The 13,316-nt window shown below is 47.5% G+C and overlaps 1 protein-coding gene across 2 annotated transcripts in view; it reads right to left on the bottom strand.

Annotated features, from left to right (window-relative positions):
- Positions 1–10,934: 10,934 nt before the first annotated feature.
- The window catches only part of CDHR5 (cadherin related family member 5), a 58,921-nt gene continuing 56,539 nt past the window's right edge, over positions 10,935–13,316 (bottom strand). For both annotated transcript variants that reach the window (XM_038764549.1, XM_038764550.1), the window contains exons 15-16: positions 12,525–12,685; positions 10,935–11,649 (exon numbers count right to left, since the gene is read on the bottom strand). In XM_038764549.1, coding sequence (XP_038620477.1) covers positions 11,158–11,649; positions 12,525–12,685 — 653 coding nt within the window. In that variant the 3' untranslated portion in view covers positions 10,935–11,157. The remainder of the gene's footprint in view (positions 11,650–12,524; positions 12,686–13,316) is intronic.

Raw genomic sequence — 13,316 nt, forward strand, 5'->3', positions numbered from 1 at the left:
TATATGTGGCCAACTTGTACTTCTCAAGCGCTTAGTACAGTGCTCTGCACACAGTAAGCGCTGAATAAATACGATTGAATGAATGAATGTGGGCGGGTGTCAAGTCGTCAGAACAAATAGAATTGAAGCTAAATGCACATCATTAACAAAATAAGTAGAGTAGTAAATATGTGCAAGTAAAATAAATAGAGTAATAAATCTGTACAAACATATATACAGGTGCTGTGGGGAGGGGAAGGAGGTAGGGCGGGGGGGATGGGGAGGAGAAGAGGAAAAGGGGGGCTCAGTCTGGGAAGGCCTCTTGGAGGAGGTGAGCTCTCAGTAGGGCTTTGAAGGGAGGAAGAGAGGTAGCTTGGTGGATGTGTGGAGGGAGGGCATTCCAGGCCAGGGGGAGGACATGGGCTGGGGGTTGACGGTGGGACAGGTGAGAGCGAGGTACAGTGAGGAGGTTAGCGGCAGAGGAGCGGATATTAACTAGCGCTCAATAAATACGATTGATTGATTGATTGATTCCTAGATAACATCCCAGCCTTCTGTCTCTTCCCACTCCATGCTTCGCCCTGCTGCCCGCATCATTTCGTCTAAGACACTGCTCTGTCCATGTTTCCCCACTCCTCAACACCCTCCTGTGCTTGCCCATCCACCTCTGCATCAAACAAAACCTCCTCACCATTGGCCTTAAAGCCATCCACCACCTCGCCCCCTCCTACTAATAACAATAATGGTATTTGTTAAGCGCTTACTATGTGCTAAGCACTGTTCTAAGCGCTGGGCAAGATACAAGGTGATCAGATTGTCCCTCATGGGGCTCATGGTCTTAATCCCTATTTTACAGATGAGGTAACCGAGACACACCTTCCCCTCCCCACAGCACCTGTATATACGTTAGTACAGATTTATTACTCTATTTATTTTACTTGTACACATTTACAATTCTATTTATTTTGTTAATGATGTGCATATAGCTTTATATCTATTCTGATGGCTTGACACCTGTCCACATGTTTTGTTTTGTTGTCTGTCTCCCCCCTCTAGACTGTGTGCCCGTTGTTGGGTAGGGACCGTCTCTAGATGTTGTCAACTTGTACTTTCCAAGCTCTTAGTACAGTGCTCTGCACAAAGTAAGCGCTCAATAAGTATGATTGAATGAGTAAATGACTCAACCAAGGTCACACAGGTTCTATCTCACCTCCTCCTCCAACCCAGCCTGCACATCAGCGCTTAGAACGGTGCTTTGCACATAGTAAGCACATAATAAATGCCATTATTATTATTATTTTGCCCCTCTAATGCCAGCCAACCTTCTCACTGCACCTCCATCTCTTCCTTCTCACTGCCGACGCTTTGCCCGCGTCTACCCTGGGGCCTGGAACGTCCTCCTGCTTCATATCCGAAATTCCATCACTCACCCCCCATTAAAAGCCCTCTAAAAATCACACCTCCTCCAAGAAGTCTTCCCTGCTTGTCCCTATTTCCCTTCTCCTCCCTTCCCCCTGCGTTTGCTGTGCACCAAACCCTGATACTCCTCCCAGCCCCACAGCACTGAGCACTTACATCCGTATCCTTATTCTCCAGTATTTTCCCTATCCCTAATCTAATCCCGCCTCTGCCATTTGTCTGCTGTGTGACCTTAGGTAAGTCACTTCACTTCTACGGGCCTCAATTACCTCATCTGTAAAATGGGGATTGAGACCGTGAGCCCCATGTGGGACAGGGACTGCGTCCAACACCATTTGCTTATATCCACCCCAGCACTTAGTACAGTTCCTGGCACAGAGTAAGCGCTTAACAAATAGGACAATTGTCATTGTTATCATTACTTTATTGTCTGTCTCCCCACTGTTAACTCTAAGCTCCTTTTGGGCAGAAATTGTGTCTACTAAATCAACTGTACTCTCCCAAGTGCTCAATACAGTGCTCTGCACAGAGTAAGTGCTTAATAAATTATTACTCTATTACTCTATTTATTTATTACTCTATTTAATTACCCTATTTATTTATTTATTACTCTATTTATTTTACTTGTACATATTTATTCTATTTATTTTATTCTGTTAACGTGTTTTGTTTTGTTCTCTGTCTCCCCCTTCTAGACTGTGAGCCCACTGTTGGGTAGGGACCATCTCTATATGTTGCCAACTTGGACTTCCCAAGCGCTTAGTCCAGTGCTCTGCACACAGTAAGCGCTCAGTAAATACGATTGAATGGATGAATAATAAATACCACTGATTGATTGATTCTCCTCTCAGCCTCCTCTCTGATCTCCCATCCTCCTGTCTCTCCCCACTTCAGCCTATACTTCACTCTGCTGCCCGGATTATCTTTGTGCAGAAATGCTCTGGGCATGTCACTCCCCTCCTCAAAAATCTCCAGTGGCTGCCTGTCAACCTATGAATCGAGCAAAAACTCCTCACTCTTGGCTTCACACGGTAGGCGCTCAATAAACATGACCGAATGACTGATACCCCTGGCCCATCTATGGTCTAGCATCAGGTGAACCCATCCAACATCCACCACTGGAATTTATTGAGCGCTTACTATGTGCAGAGCATTTTTCTAAGTGCTTGGGAGAGAAAAATACAGCAAAATAACAGACACATTTCCTGCCATAAAGAGCTTACAGTCTAGGAAGGGAGGCACATTAATATAAATAAGTAATTTAAGATAGAAAAAAACCCTTTTTACTTTGCTCAAAACTACCTCACTCCTTAACTCTTCTTTCCCCAACCTTTTCCCCCCACCCAGCTCTTAATAATAATAATAATAATAATAATAATAATAATAATAATAATAATAATAATGGCATTTGTTAAGCGCTTACTATGTGTGAAGCACTGTTCTAAGTGATGATGATGATGGCATTTATTAAGTGCTTATTATGTGCAAAGCACTGTTCTAAGTGATGATGATGATGGCATTTATTAAGCGCTTACTATGTGCAAAGCACTGTTTTAAGTGATGATGATGATGATGATGGCATTTATTAAGCGCTTATTATGTGCAAAGCACTGTTCTAAGCGCTGGGGAGGTTACAAGGTGATCAGCTTGTCCCACGGGGGGGCTCACAGTCTTAACCCCATTTTCCAGATGAGGGAACTGAGGCCCAGAGAAGTGAAGCGACTTGCCCAAAGTCACACAGCTGACAAGTGGCGGAGCCAGGATTAGAACCCATGACCTCTGGCTCCCAAGCCCATGCTCTTTCCACTGAGCCACGCTGCTTCTCTAACTCTTGTGACCAGCCCTTTCCAAATGACCGATTTCATTCTTATCCCTCAAAGGTGGGCTTCTAATAATAATAATAATAATAATAATGATAATAATAATAATAATAATAATAATAATGGTATTTGTTAAGCGCTTACTATATGCCAGGCACTGTTCTAAGCCCTGGGATAGATACAAGATAATTGGATTGGAAACAGGCCCTGTCCCACACAGGGCTCACAGTTTTAATCCCCCTTCTAGACTGTGAGCCCACTGTTGGGTCGGGACCGTCTCTATATGTTGCCAACTTGGACTTCCCAAGCGCTTAGTCCAGTGCTCTGCACACAGTAAGCGCTCAATAAATACAATTGATTGATTGATAATCCCCATTTGACAGATGAGGGAATTGAAGCACAGAGAAGTGAAGTGATTTATCCAAGGTCACACAGCAGACAAGCGGTGGAGTTCAGTCAGCCTCAAGGGGTTGATGAGGCACCAGCCAAATTTCCATCACCTTCCTCACCCACTTCCCCAGGGTTCCATTATACTAATAGTAATAATAATAGTAATAATGACATTTATTAAGCACTTACTATGGGCAAAGCATTGTTCTAAGCGCTGGGGAGGTTACAAGGTGATCAGGTTGTCCCACGGGGGGCTCACAGTCTTCATCCCCATTTTCCGGATGAGGGAACTGAGGCACAGAGAAGTGAAGTGACTTACCCAAAGCCACACAGCTGGCAATTAGCGTAGCAGAGATTTGAACCCATGACCTCTGACTCCAAAGCCCGGGCTCGGCGTGGCTCAGTGGAATGAGCCCGGGCTTTGGAGTCAGAGGTCCTGGGTTCGAATCCCACCTCCACCACTTATCAGCTGTGTGACCTTGGGCAAGTCACTTCACTTCTCTGTGCCTCAGTTACCTCTTCTGTAAAATGGGGATTGACTGTGAGCCCCACGGGGGACAACCTGATCACCTTGTAACCTCACCAGTGCTTAGAACAGTGCTTTGCACATAGTAAGCGCTTAATAAATGCCATTATTATTTATTTATTATTTATTTATTTTCACCGAGCCATGCTGCTTCCCTTATCTTCCCTTCTCTTCCTTCTCTTTCCCTAGAGAAGCAGCGTGGCTCAGTGGAAAGAGCCCGGGCTTTGGAGTCAGAGGTCGTGGGTTCAAATCCCGGCTCCACCACTTGTCAGCTGGGTGACTTTGGGCAAGTTACTTGACTTCTCTGTGCCTCAGTTCTGTCATCTGTAAAATGGGGATGAAGTCTGTGAGCCCCACGTGGGACAACCTAATCACTTTGTATCCTCTCCAGCGCTTAGAACAGTGCTTTGCACATAGTAAGCGCTTAATAAATGTCATTATTATTATTATGGTATTTGTTAAGCACTTTCTCCGTGCCAGGCACTGTATGAAGCGCTGAGGCAGAGACGAGCAAATCAGGTTGGACACAGTCCCCCATCCCACTGTCACCCATTTGCCCGGGAACAGGTTCGGATATTGGCACAGCAAGAATGAGAGATTGGGTCAGAAAATCTGCGTTTATATAAATTGATTGCACACGGCAAATTGAATGATCGGATTATTTAATTATTTAATCGTCCAGACATGGCGATTTGAGCTTCCCTGTCAGGAAAGATATAATTATTTATGGTATAATAATAATAATAATAATAATAATGGCATTTGTTAAGCGCTTACTATGTGCAAAGCACTGTTCTAAGCGCTGGGGGGATACAAGGTGATCAGGTTGTCCCACGTGGGGCTCACAGTCTTCATCCCCATCAAGCGCTTAGTACAGTGCTCTGCACACAGTAAGCGCTCAATAAATACGATTGATGATTGATGATGATGAAGGAACTGAGGCTCAGAGAAGTCAAGTGATTTGCCCAAGGTCACACAGCAGACATGTGGCAGAGCTGGGGTGTAGTGCATAAAGCCCTGGCCTCGTCTTCTGCATGACCCTCTAAAAGTCACTTCACTTCTCTGTGCCTCAGTTGCCTCATCTGTAAAGTGGGGATTTAGAGTGTAAGCCTCCCATGGGCCTGGGACTGTGTCCAACTTAAGTCGCTTGTATCCACCCCAGCGCTTAGTACAGTGCCTGGCATATAGAAAGTGCATAACAAATGCCATAATAATAATAATAATGACATTTATTAAGAGCTTGCTATGTGCAAAGCACTGTTCTAAGCACTGGGGAGGTTACAAGGTGATCAGGTTGTCCCACGTGGGGCTCACAGTCTTAATCCCCATTTTACAGATGAGGTAACTGAGGCACAGGGAAGTTAAATGTCTTGCCCAAAGTCATACAGCTGACAATTGGTGGAGCCGGCATTTGAACCCATGACCTCTGACTCCAAAGCCCGGGCTTTTTCCACTGGGCCACGCTGCATCATCATCATCATATAAAATGAGGCGGGTTGGACTGTGCTTATCGGGAGGAATGTGATTACGTAATTAAACTGGAGTTTCCCTATCGGGAGGAATGCGATTGCTTAATTATATCGGGCTTCCCCGTGGGAGTACTGTAACTGTTCAATTATATCGGAGGCTTCTGAAACGGAAGAAATATGATTATTTGTTCAGGTAGGAGCTCCTCTCTTGGAGAAATGCAATTATTCGGCAAAATTGAACTTCCCTTTGGGAAGGAATATACTTATGTGTTACTCACAAAGTGGCACAATGCCTAATTCTCACCCACAGACACTTCCCACTGTATATATATATATATATATATATATACATATATATATACAGTATATATGTATATACCTGTATATATGTATATATGTTTGTACATATTTATTACTCTATTTATTTATTTATTTATTTTACTTGTACATATCTATTCTATTTATTTTATTTTGTTAGTATGTTTGTTTTTGTTCTCTGTCTCCCCCTTTTCGACTGTGAGCCCACTGTTGGGTAGGGACTGTCTCTATATGTGGCCAACTTGTACTTCCCAAGCGCTTAGTACAGTGCTCTGCACAAAGTAAGCGCTCAATAAATATGATCGATCGATTGATTGATTGATTCCCACTTGGGAGGAATTCACTAATTCATTCAAATCATTCGTATTTATTAAGTGCTTACTGTGTCGTCCTTTCTCTCCATCTTGTGTCCCTTGCCCCCGGACAGTCTTCCTCCTCCTCCTCCTCCATCTCTGCATGGTGTAGTGGATCCGTGACTTGCCCAAGGTCACACAGCAGAAGAGCCAGGATTAAAACCCATGACCTTCTGACCTGCTCCTCCACCTCTGCATGGCTCAGTGGATAGAGTCTGGGCCCTGGGTCGTGGGTTCAAATCCCGGCTTCACCACCTGTCAGCTGTGTGGCCTTGGGCAAGTCACTTTGCTTCTCTGTGCCTCAGTTCCCTCAATTGTAAAATGGGGATTGAGACCGTGAGCCCCACATGGGACTTCCCTTCCCCACAGCACCTGTATATATGTATATACATATTTATTACTCTATTTATTTATTTATTTATTTTACTTGTACATTTCTATTCTATTTATTTTATTTTGTTAGTATGTTTGGTTTTGTTCTTTGTCTCCCCCTTTTAGACTGTGAGCCCACTGTTGGGTAGGGACTGTCTCTATATGTTGCCAACTTGTACTTCCCAAGCGCTTAGTACAGTGCTCTGCACACAGTAAGCGCTCAATAAATACGATTGATTGATTGACGACTAGGTCCAACATGATTTGCTTGTAATAATCATCATCATAATAATGACGGTATTTGTTTCTTCTAGACTGTGAGCCCACTGTTGGGTAGGGACCGTCTCTATATGTTGCCAACTTGGACTTCCCAAGCGCTTCGTACAGTGCTCTGCACACAGTAAGCACTCAATAAATATGATTGATTGATTGATTGATTAAGCGCTTACTATGTGCCAAGCACTGTTCTAAGCACTGGGATAGATACAAGGTTATAGAGAAGCAGCGTGGCTTAGTGGAAAGAGCCAGGGCTTGGGAGTCAGAGGTCGTGGGTTCGAATCCTGGCTCCACCGCTTGTCTGCTGTGTGACCTCGGGTAAGCCACTTAACTTCTCTGTGCCTCAGTTACCTCATCTGGAAAATGGGGATGAAGACTGTGGGCCCCCACGTGGGACAACCTGATTACCCTGAATCTATGCCAGCACTTAGAACAGTGCTTGGCATATAGTAAGCGCTTAATAAATACCGCCATTATTATTAGCAGTATTAGATTGTCCCACATGGGGCTCACAATCTTCATCCCCATTTTACAGATGAGGGAACGGAGGCCCAGAGAAGTGAAGTGACTTCCCCAATGTCACCCAGCTGACAAGTGGCAGAGGCGGTATTCACCCCAGCGCTTAGTACAGTGCCTGGCACATAGTAAGCGTTTAAAAATACCACTATTATAGTTATTATTATTACTACTAAAAATAATATCTGCATCTCTAGCAGAGATGGCGAAGCAGCATGGCTCAGGGGAAGGAGCCCGGGCTTTGGAGATGGAGGTCATGGGTTCAAATCCCGGCTCTGCCAACTGTCAGCTGTGTGACTTTGGGCAAGTCACAACTTCTCTGTGCTTCAGTTTCCTCATCTGTAAAACAGGGATTAAAACTGTGAGCCCCCCGTGGGACAACCTGATCTCGTGGTAACTTCCCCAGCGCTTAGAACAGTGCTTTGCACACAGTAAGAGCTTATAAATTATTATTATTATTATTATTATTATTATTATTATTATTATTATTATCTCTAGCTCAGCCAGATCCCACAGTCCAGATGTGACGCGCTGCTGCCATCTCCTGGCCAGATCCGGCAACGCAGCCGGCAGAGGCTCGCCTTTTTGAATAATCAAAATCAATCAATCAATCAATCGACGGTATTTATTAATAATAATAATAACAATGGCATTTATTAAGCGCTTACTATGTGCAAAGCACTGTTCTAAGCGCTGGGGAGGTTACAAGGTGATCAGGTTGTCCCACCGGGGGGCTCACAGTCTTCATCCCCATTGTACAGATGAGGTAACTGAGGCACAGAGAATAATAATAATAATGGCATTTATTAAGCACTTACTATGTGCAAAGCACTGTTCTAAGCGCTGGGGAGGTTACAAGGTGATCAGGTTGTCCCACAGGGGGCTCACAGTCTTAATCCCCATTTTCCAGATGAGGTACCTGAGGCACAGAGAAGTCAAGTGACTTGCCCAAAATCACACAGCTGACATTGGCGGAGCCGGGATTTGAACCCATGAACTCTGACTCCAAAGCCCGGGCTCTTTCCACTGAGCCATGCTGCTTCCCAAGTGAAGTGACTTGCCCAAAGTCACACAGTTGACAATTGGCAGAGGCGGGATTTGAACCCATGACCTCTGACCCCCAAACCCGTGCTCTTTTCCATTGAGCCACGCCGCTTGTGTACTTCCCAAGCACTTAGTACAGTGCTCTGCACACACTAAGCGCTCAATAAATACGATTGATTGTTTCTGTAATAAAGCTCTTTATTGGGCTCTGAATGTGGGCAGAGCACTGTACCAAATTACTTGGGAGAATACAGTACAACAGAATTGGTGGACACGTTCCCTGCCCACAAAGAGCTTACAGTTTGGAGGGAAAGACAGACTTTTAAAGAAATTACGGATATGGGCGTAAATGCCGTGGGGCTGAGTGTGGGGGCGAATAAATTCAAATACAAGGGAGACTCAGAAGGGAGGGGGAGGAGGGGAAATGAGAGTCTAGTCAGGGAAGGCCTCTTGGAGGAGGTGGGCCTTCGATAAGGCGTTGAACAGGGGGGAAAGTGGTGGTCCGAGGGATTTGAGGAGGGAGGGCATTCCAGGCCAGAGGCAGGATGAGGGCCAAGGGTAGGCGGCGAGATAGAAGAGATTGAAGCCCAGTGAGTAAATTGGCATTACAGGAGCAAACTGTAAGGGCTGGGTTGGAATAGGAAATTGCGCTCAATAAATAGCATTGTGACTGATTGAGGTAAGATAGGTGTGGGTGAGCCGATTGAGGCCCTTAAGCTGACGTAAGGAGTTTCTGTTGAATGCGGAGGTGGATGTGCAACCACCGAAAGTTCTTCAGGAGCGGGGAATCATGGACTGAACGGTTTTGTAGAAAAGCGATCCGGGAAGCAGAGTGAAGTGTGGACTGGAGTGGGGAGATACAGGAGGCAGGGAGGTCAGCCAGGAGGCTGATGCAGTAATCAAGGCGGGAAAGGAAAAACGTTTCGATTAACGTGGTAGCAGTTTGGGTAGAGAGGAAATGGTGGATTTTAGCAATTTTGCGAAACTCCAACTGACAGGATTTGGTGATGGATTTGAGTTGAATGAGAGACACAAGTTGAGGATAATGCCGAGGTTACGGGTTTGTGAGACAGGGAGGATACTGGTGTTGTCTACAGTGGTAGGAAAGACTGAGCGTGGAAAAACGTCCCAAACCTTAGCATTCCATGATTTTAAACCCATAAACACATACATCCACACAGGTGAGTACATTCTTTGGGGCACACATAAACAGAAATACACTTTAGGGACACAACTTCCATTTTATCTTTTTGGATTCTGGGGTGATAGTCAAGTGTCAGTACTTTGTGCAAAATCAAATCCCTTCTGGGAATAAGGACGGGGATGGGAGGCTAGGAGGAGTGTAAAGAGCCAGGGGACCTGGGTTCTAATCCCGGGTCTGCCACTTGTCTGCTGGGTGACCAGGGGCAAGCCAATTTGTACTTCCCAAGCGCTTAGTACAGTGCTCTGCACACAGTAAGCGCTCAGTAAATACGATTGAATGAATGAATTTCACTTCTCTGGGCTTCAGTTTCTTCATCTGTAAAATGGTGGGGGTTAAGACTGTGAGCCCCATGTGGGACAGGGACTGCGTCCAACGCGATTATCTTGTATCTAGCCCAGCACTTAGTACAGTGCCTGGCACATAGTAAGCTCTTAGCAAATACCATTAAAAAAAAAGAAGAGAGTGTGAGTTGGATTGTAGTGGGAGAGGAGAGTAGACAGGTGAGAGGGAGAGAGTTGGAGGAGGAATCTGGAAGGTAAGAATCAATCAATCAATCAATCAATCAATCGTATTTATTGAGCACTTACTATGTGCAGAGCACTGTACTAAGCGCTTGGGAAGTACAAATTGGCAACACATAGAGGCAGTCCCTACCCAACAGTGGGCTCACAGTCTAAAAGAAGAGGGGAGGATTTAGTTGTGAGATAGTTTAAGCAGAAAACTTTGACTATCTCCCCAGATGTGAGTCAGGGCAGAAGAAGGAAGGAACCCCGCAAGATGGGGAGGGAGGAGAAGGGGTGGGTTTCCAGTGATCCTGGTATTTACTGAGCTAGATTCGAGTCAGAGAAGAGGAAGGAAGGAACCCCGGAAGATAGGGAGGGGAGGGAGGGAAAGGGGTGGGTTTCCAGTGATTCTGGTATTTACAAATGGTATTTAATGAGAGCTTAATGTGTGCAGAGCACTGGACTAAGCACTTGGGAGAGGACAATACAAGAGAGTTGGCAGACACAATCCCCGTCTACATGGAGCTGACAGTCTAGAGGGATAAAATTACAAAGAAGAGCAGCGGCGTGGTCTAGTGGGTAGAACCTGGCCCCGGGTGTCAGAAGGACCTGGGTTCTAATCCCGGCTCTGCCGCTTGTCAGCTGTGAGACCTTGGGCAGATCATTTCACTTCTCTGGGCCTCGGTTCCCTCGTCTGCAAAATGGGGATTAAGACCGGGAGCCCTCTGTGGGACAGGGACTGTGTCCAACCCCATTATCTTGTATCCACCCCAGCGCTTAGTACAGTGCCTGGCCCACAGAAAGCACTTGACAAATTCCTTTCGGAAGATCCTAGTTGGACGTGGGGCAGACACCCCCCCTAATCCCTCCGTGTCTCCCACGGAGCCCTCTAGGAGTGAGGGTACCATCTGAGCAGTCAGACGGTGGCCGAGACGCGATGACCTTTGACCTCTGGCCTCAGTTGTCCCTCAGATGTGGGAGACGTTGGATTCTGTGCCAGGCTGGTCTCGCGCTGGCCGGAAGGACACGAATTGAATGGAAGCCGTTTTTTCTTCCTCTTCCTCCTGCTGCTTCTCCCCCTCTCCTCCCTCCTCCTCCTCCTCCTCCTCTTCATCCCCGACCCGGTCATTGATGACCACCACGTCCACCTCGGCCCCGATGTCCTCTCCGAACCACACCGCCTTGTAGCCGTTCTGTTCCGGCTTCCTCTCCTTGGTCAGGATGGATTTCACCTCCTTGTCGCTCTCGGCGTCCTCCTCCCTGGAGGGGGCTGGGGGGACATCCCCTTCCGGGGGTTGCAGTGATGGTGGGCCACTCTTGGCCTTCTCACAGGGGGTCTCGTTCAGGGCGACGGGCATGGCTTTCTTCTCCAGCTGGGGGGTGGGGGGCGTCTTCCAGGTGGGGTACTCTTCATCCAGGAAACTCGGGTTGATGTGAAGGCCTTTGGGTTCCTTGTCCACCTAGGAGGGAGGAGACCGTGGCTGAGGGCGATGGGGGGGATGGAAAGAGGGGAGGGGAGTGGGGCTTCCAGGGAGGGTGGGGGGCTTGGGAGTCCCTGATCCCATGGAGAGTGGCCGTTGGAAGCCTGGGCAGTGAGGGACTATCGGGTGTCCAGACCTCAGGTTGGTATTTTCCCTGGCCATCTTCTAGACTGTGAGCCCACTGTTGGGTAGGGACCGTCTCTATATGTTGCCCACTTGTACTTCCCAAGCACTTAGTACAGTGCTCTGCACACAGTAAGTGCTCAATAAATACGATTGAATGAATGACATCCCAGACTCCCCCTCTGACCATCCCAGGCTCCTCCAGCTCCCTGATCTGACCAACCCATACACCTCCAACCCGCTGCCCTAACTCCTGGCCATCCCAGATTCCTCCAGCCCCCTGACCCAACCTCTGGCCACCCCAGACTCCTCCAGCCCCCTGACCCACCCCCTGTCCGTCCCAGACTCCTCCTCCAACTAGCCCTGACTCCTCCAGTCCCCTGCCCCACCCCCTGACCATCCTAAACTTCTCCATCCCCCGCCCCAATCCCGGCCATCCCAGACTCCTCCATCCCCCTGCCTTGACCATCCCGGACTCCTCCAGCCCCCTGCCCCAACCCCCAGTCATCTCAGACTCCTCTAGCCCCCTGTGCCAACCAACCCATCCCTATCCTAAACTCCAGCTCCACCCCCAGGACATAGGCATCTTGTCCCCAGTTCCCTCTTCCTCTCCCAAGATAGGAACACTAAGACCAAATCCCCACCCTCTCTTTCCTAGCAATTGCCTGAGAACTGTCTCTCCCCCCATCAACTCCATCTCTGCCCGCCTTGCCCCTCGAGGAGTCTCTCACCGAGTTATTCAGGAAATAAGTCCGGAACCGATACCCATATTCCTTGTAGAGCAGGAACCCGAGGGCCACCAGGCAGAGGAGGAGGAGGGCCCCCAGGACCCCGCCAAGGATCGCCATGTCCTGGGTGTACTTGGACTTCTTGATCAAGGCGGGCTCCCTCTCTGCGGACAAATGACCTGGATGATGCTTCTCCTTCACAGTTCAGGCCTCAACATTTCCCATGAGACCCCGGTATTTGGGAGACGGTTCCTGAGAGGCGGCCTGGTACTTGGGTACAGTGCTCTGGACTCAGTAAGTGCTCAATAAATACAATTGAATGAATGAATGAATGGGAGAGGACGGTCCCTAAGGGGCAGCCTAGTATTTGGGAGATGGTCCCTAAGGGATGACTGGGTGGAGTCTCTACACTTGGGGAATTATCCCCAAGGGATGACCAGATCCGGGCTCTGTCACTTATCAGCTGTGTGACTTTGGGCAAGTCACTTTACTTCTCTGTGTCTCAGTTCCCTCATCTGGAAAATGGGGATGTAGACTGTGAGCCCCATGTGGGACAACCTGATTACCCTGTATCTACCCAGCACTTAGAGCAGGGCTTGGCACATAGTAAGCGTTTAACAAATACCAAAATTATTATTATTATTTTTATTACTTGGGAGGCGGTCCCTAAGGGGTGACCTGGTGGAACCCCAGAACTAAATGATTAATAATTGCCCCCTCCTTCCTCTCCCCCTCCCCCTCCATCCCCCCACCTTACCTCCTTCCCCTCCCCACAGCACCTGGATATATGTTTGT

This window comes from Tachyglossus aculeatus, chromosome 22 (assembly GCF_015852505.1).
Source record: "Tachyglossus aculeatus isolate mTacAcu1 chromosome 22, mTacAcu1.pri, whole genome shotgun sequence".
Lineage (NCBI taxonomy): Eukaryota > Metazoa > Chordata > Mammalia > Monotremata > Tachyglossidae > Tachyglossus > Tachyglossus aculeatus.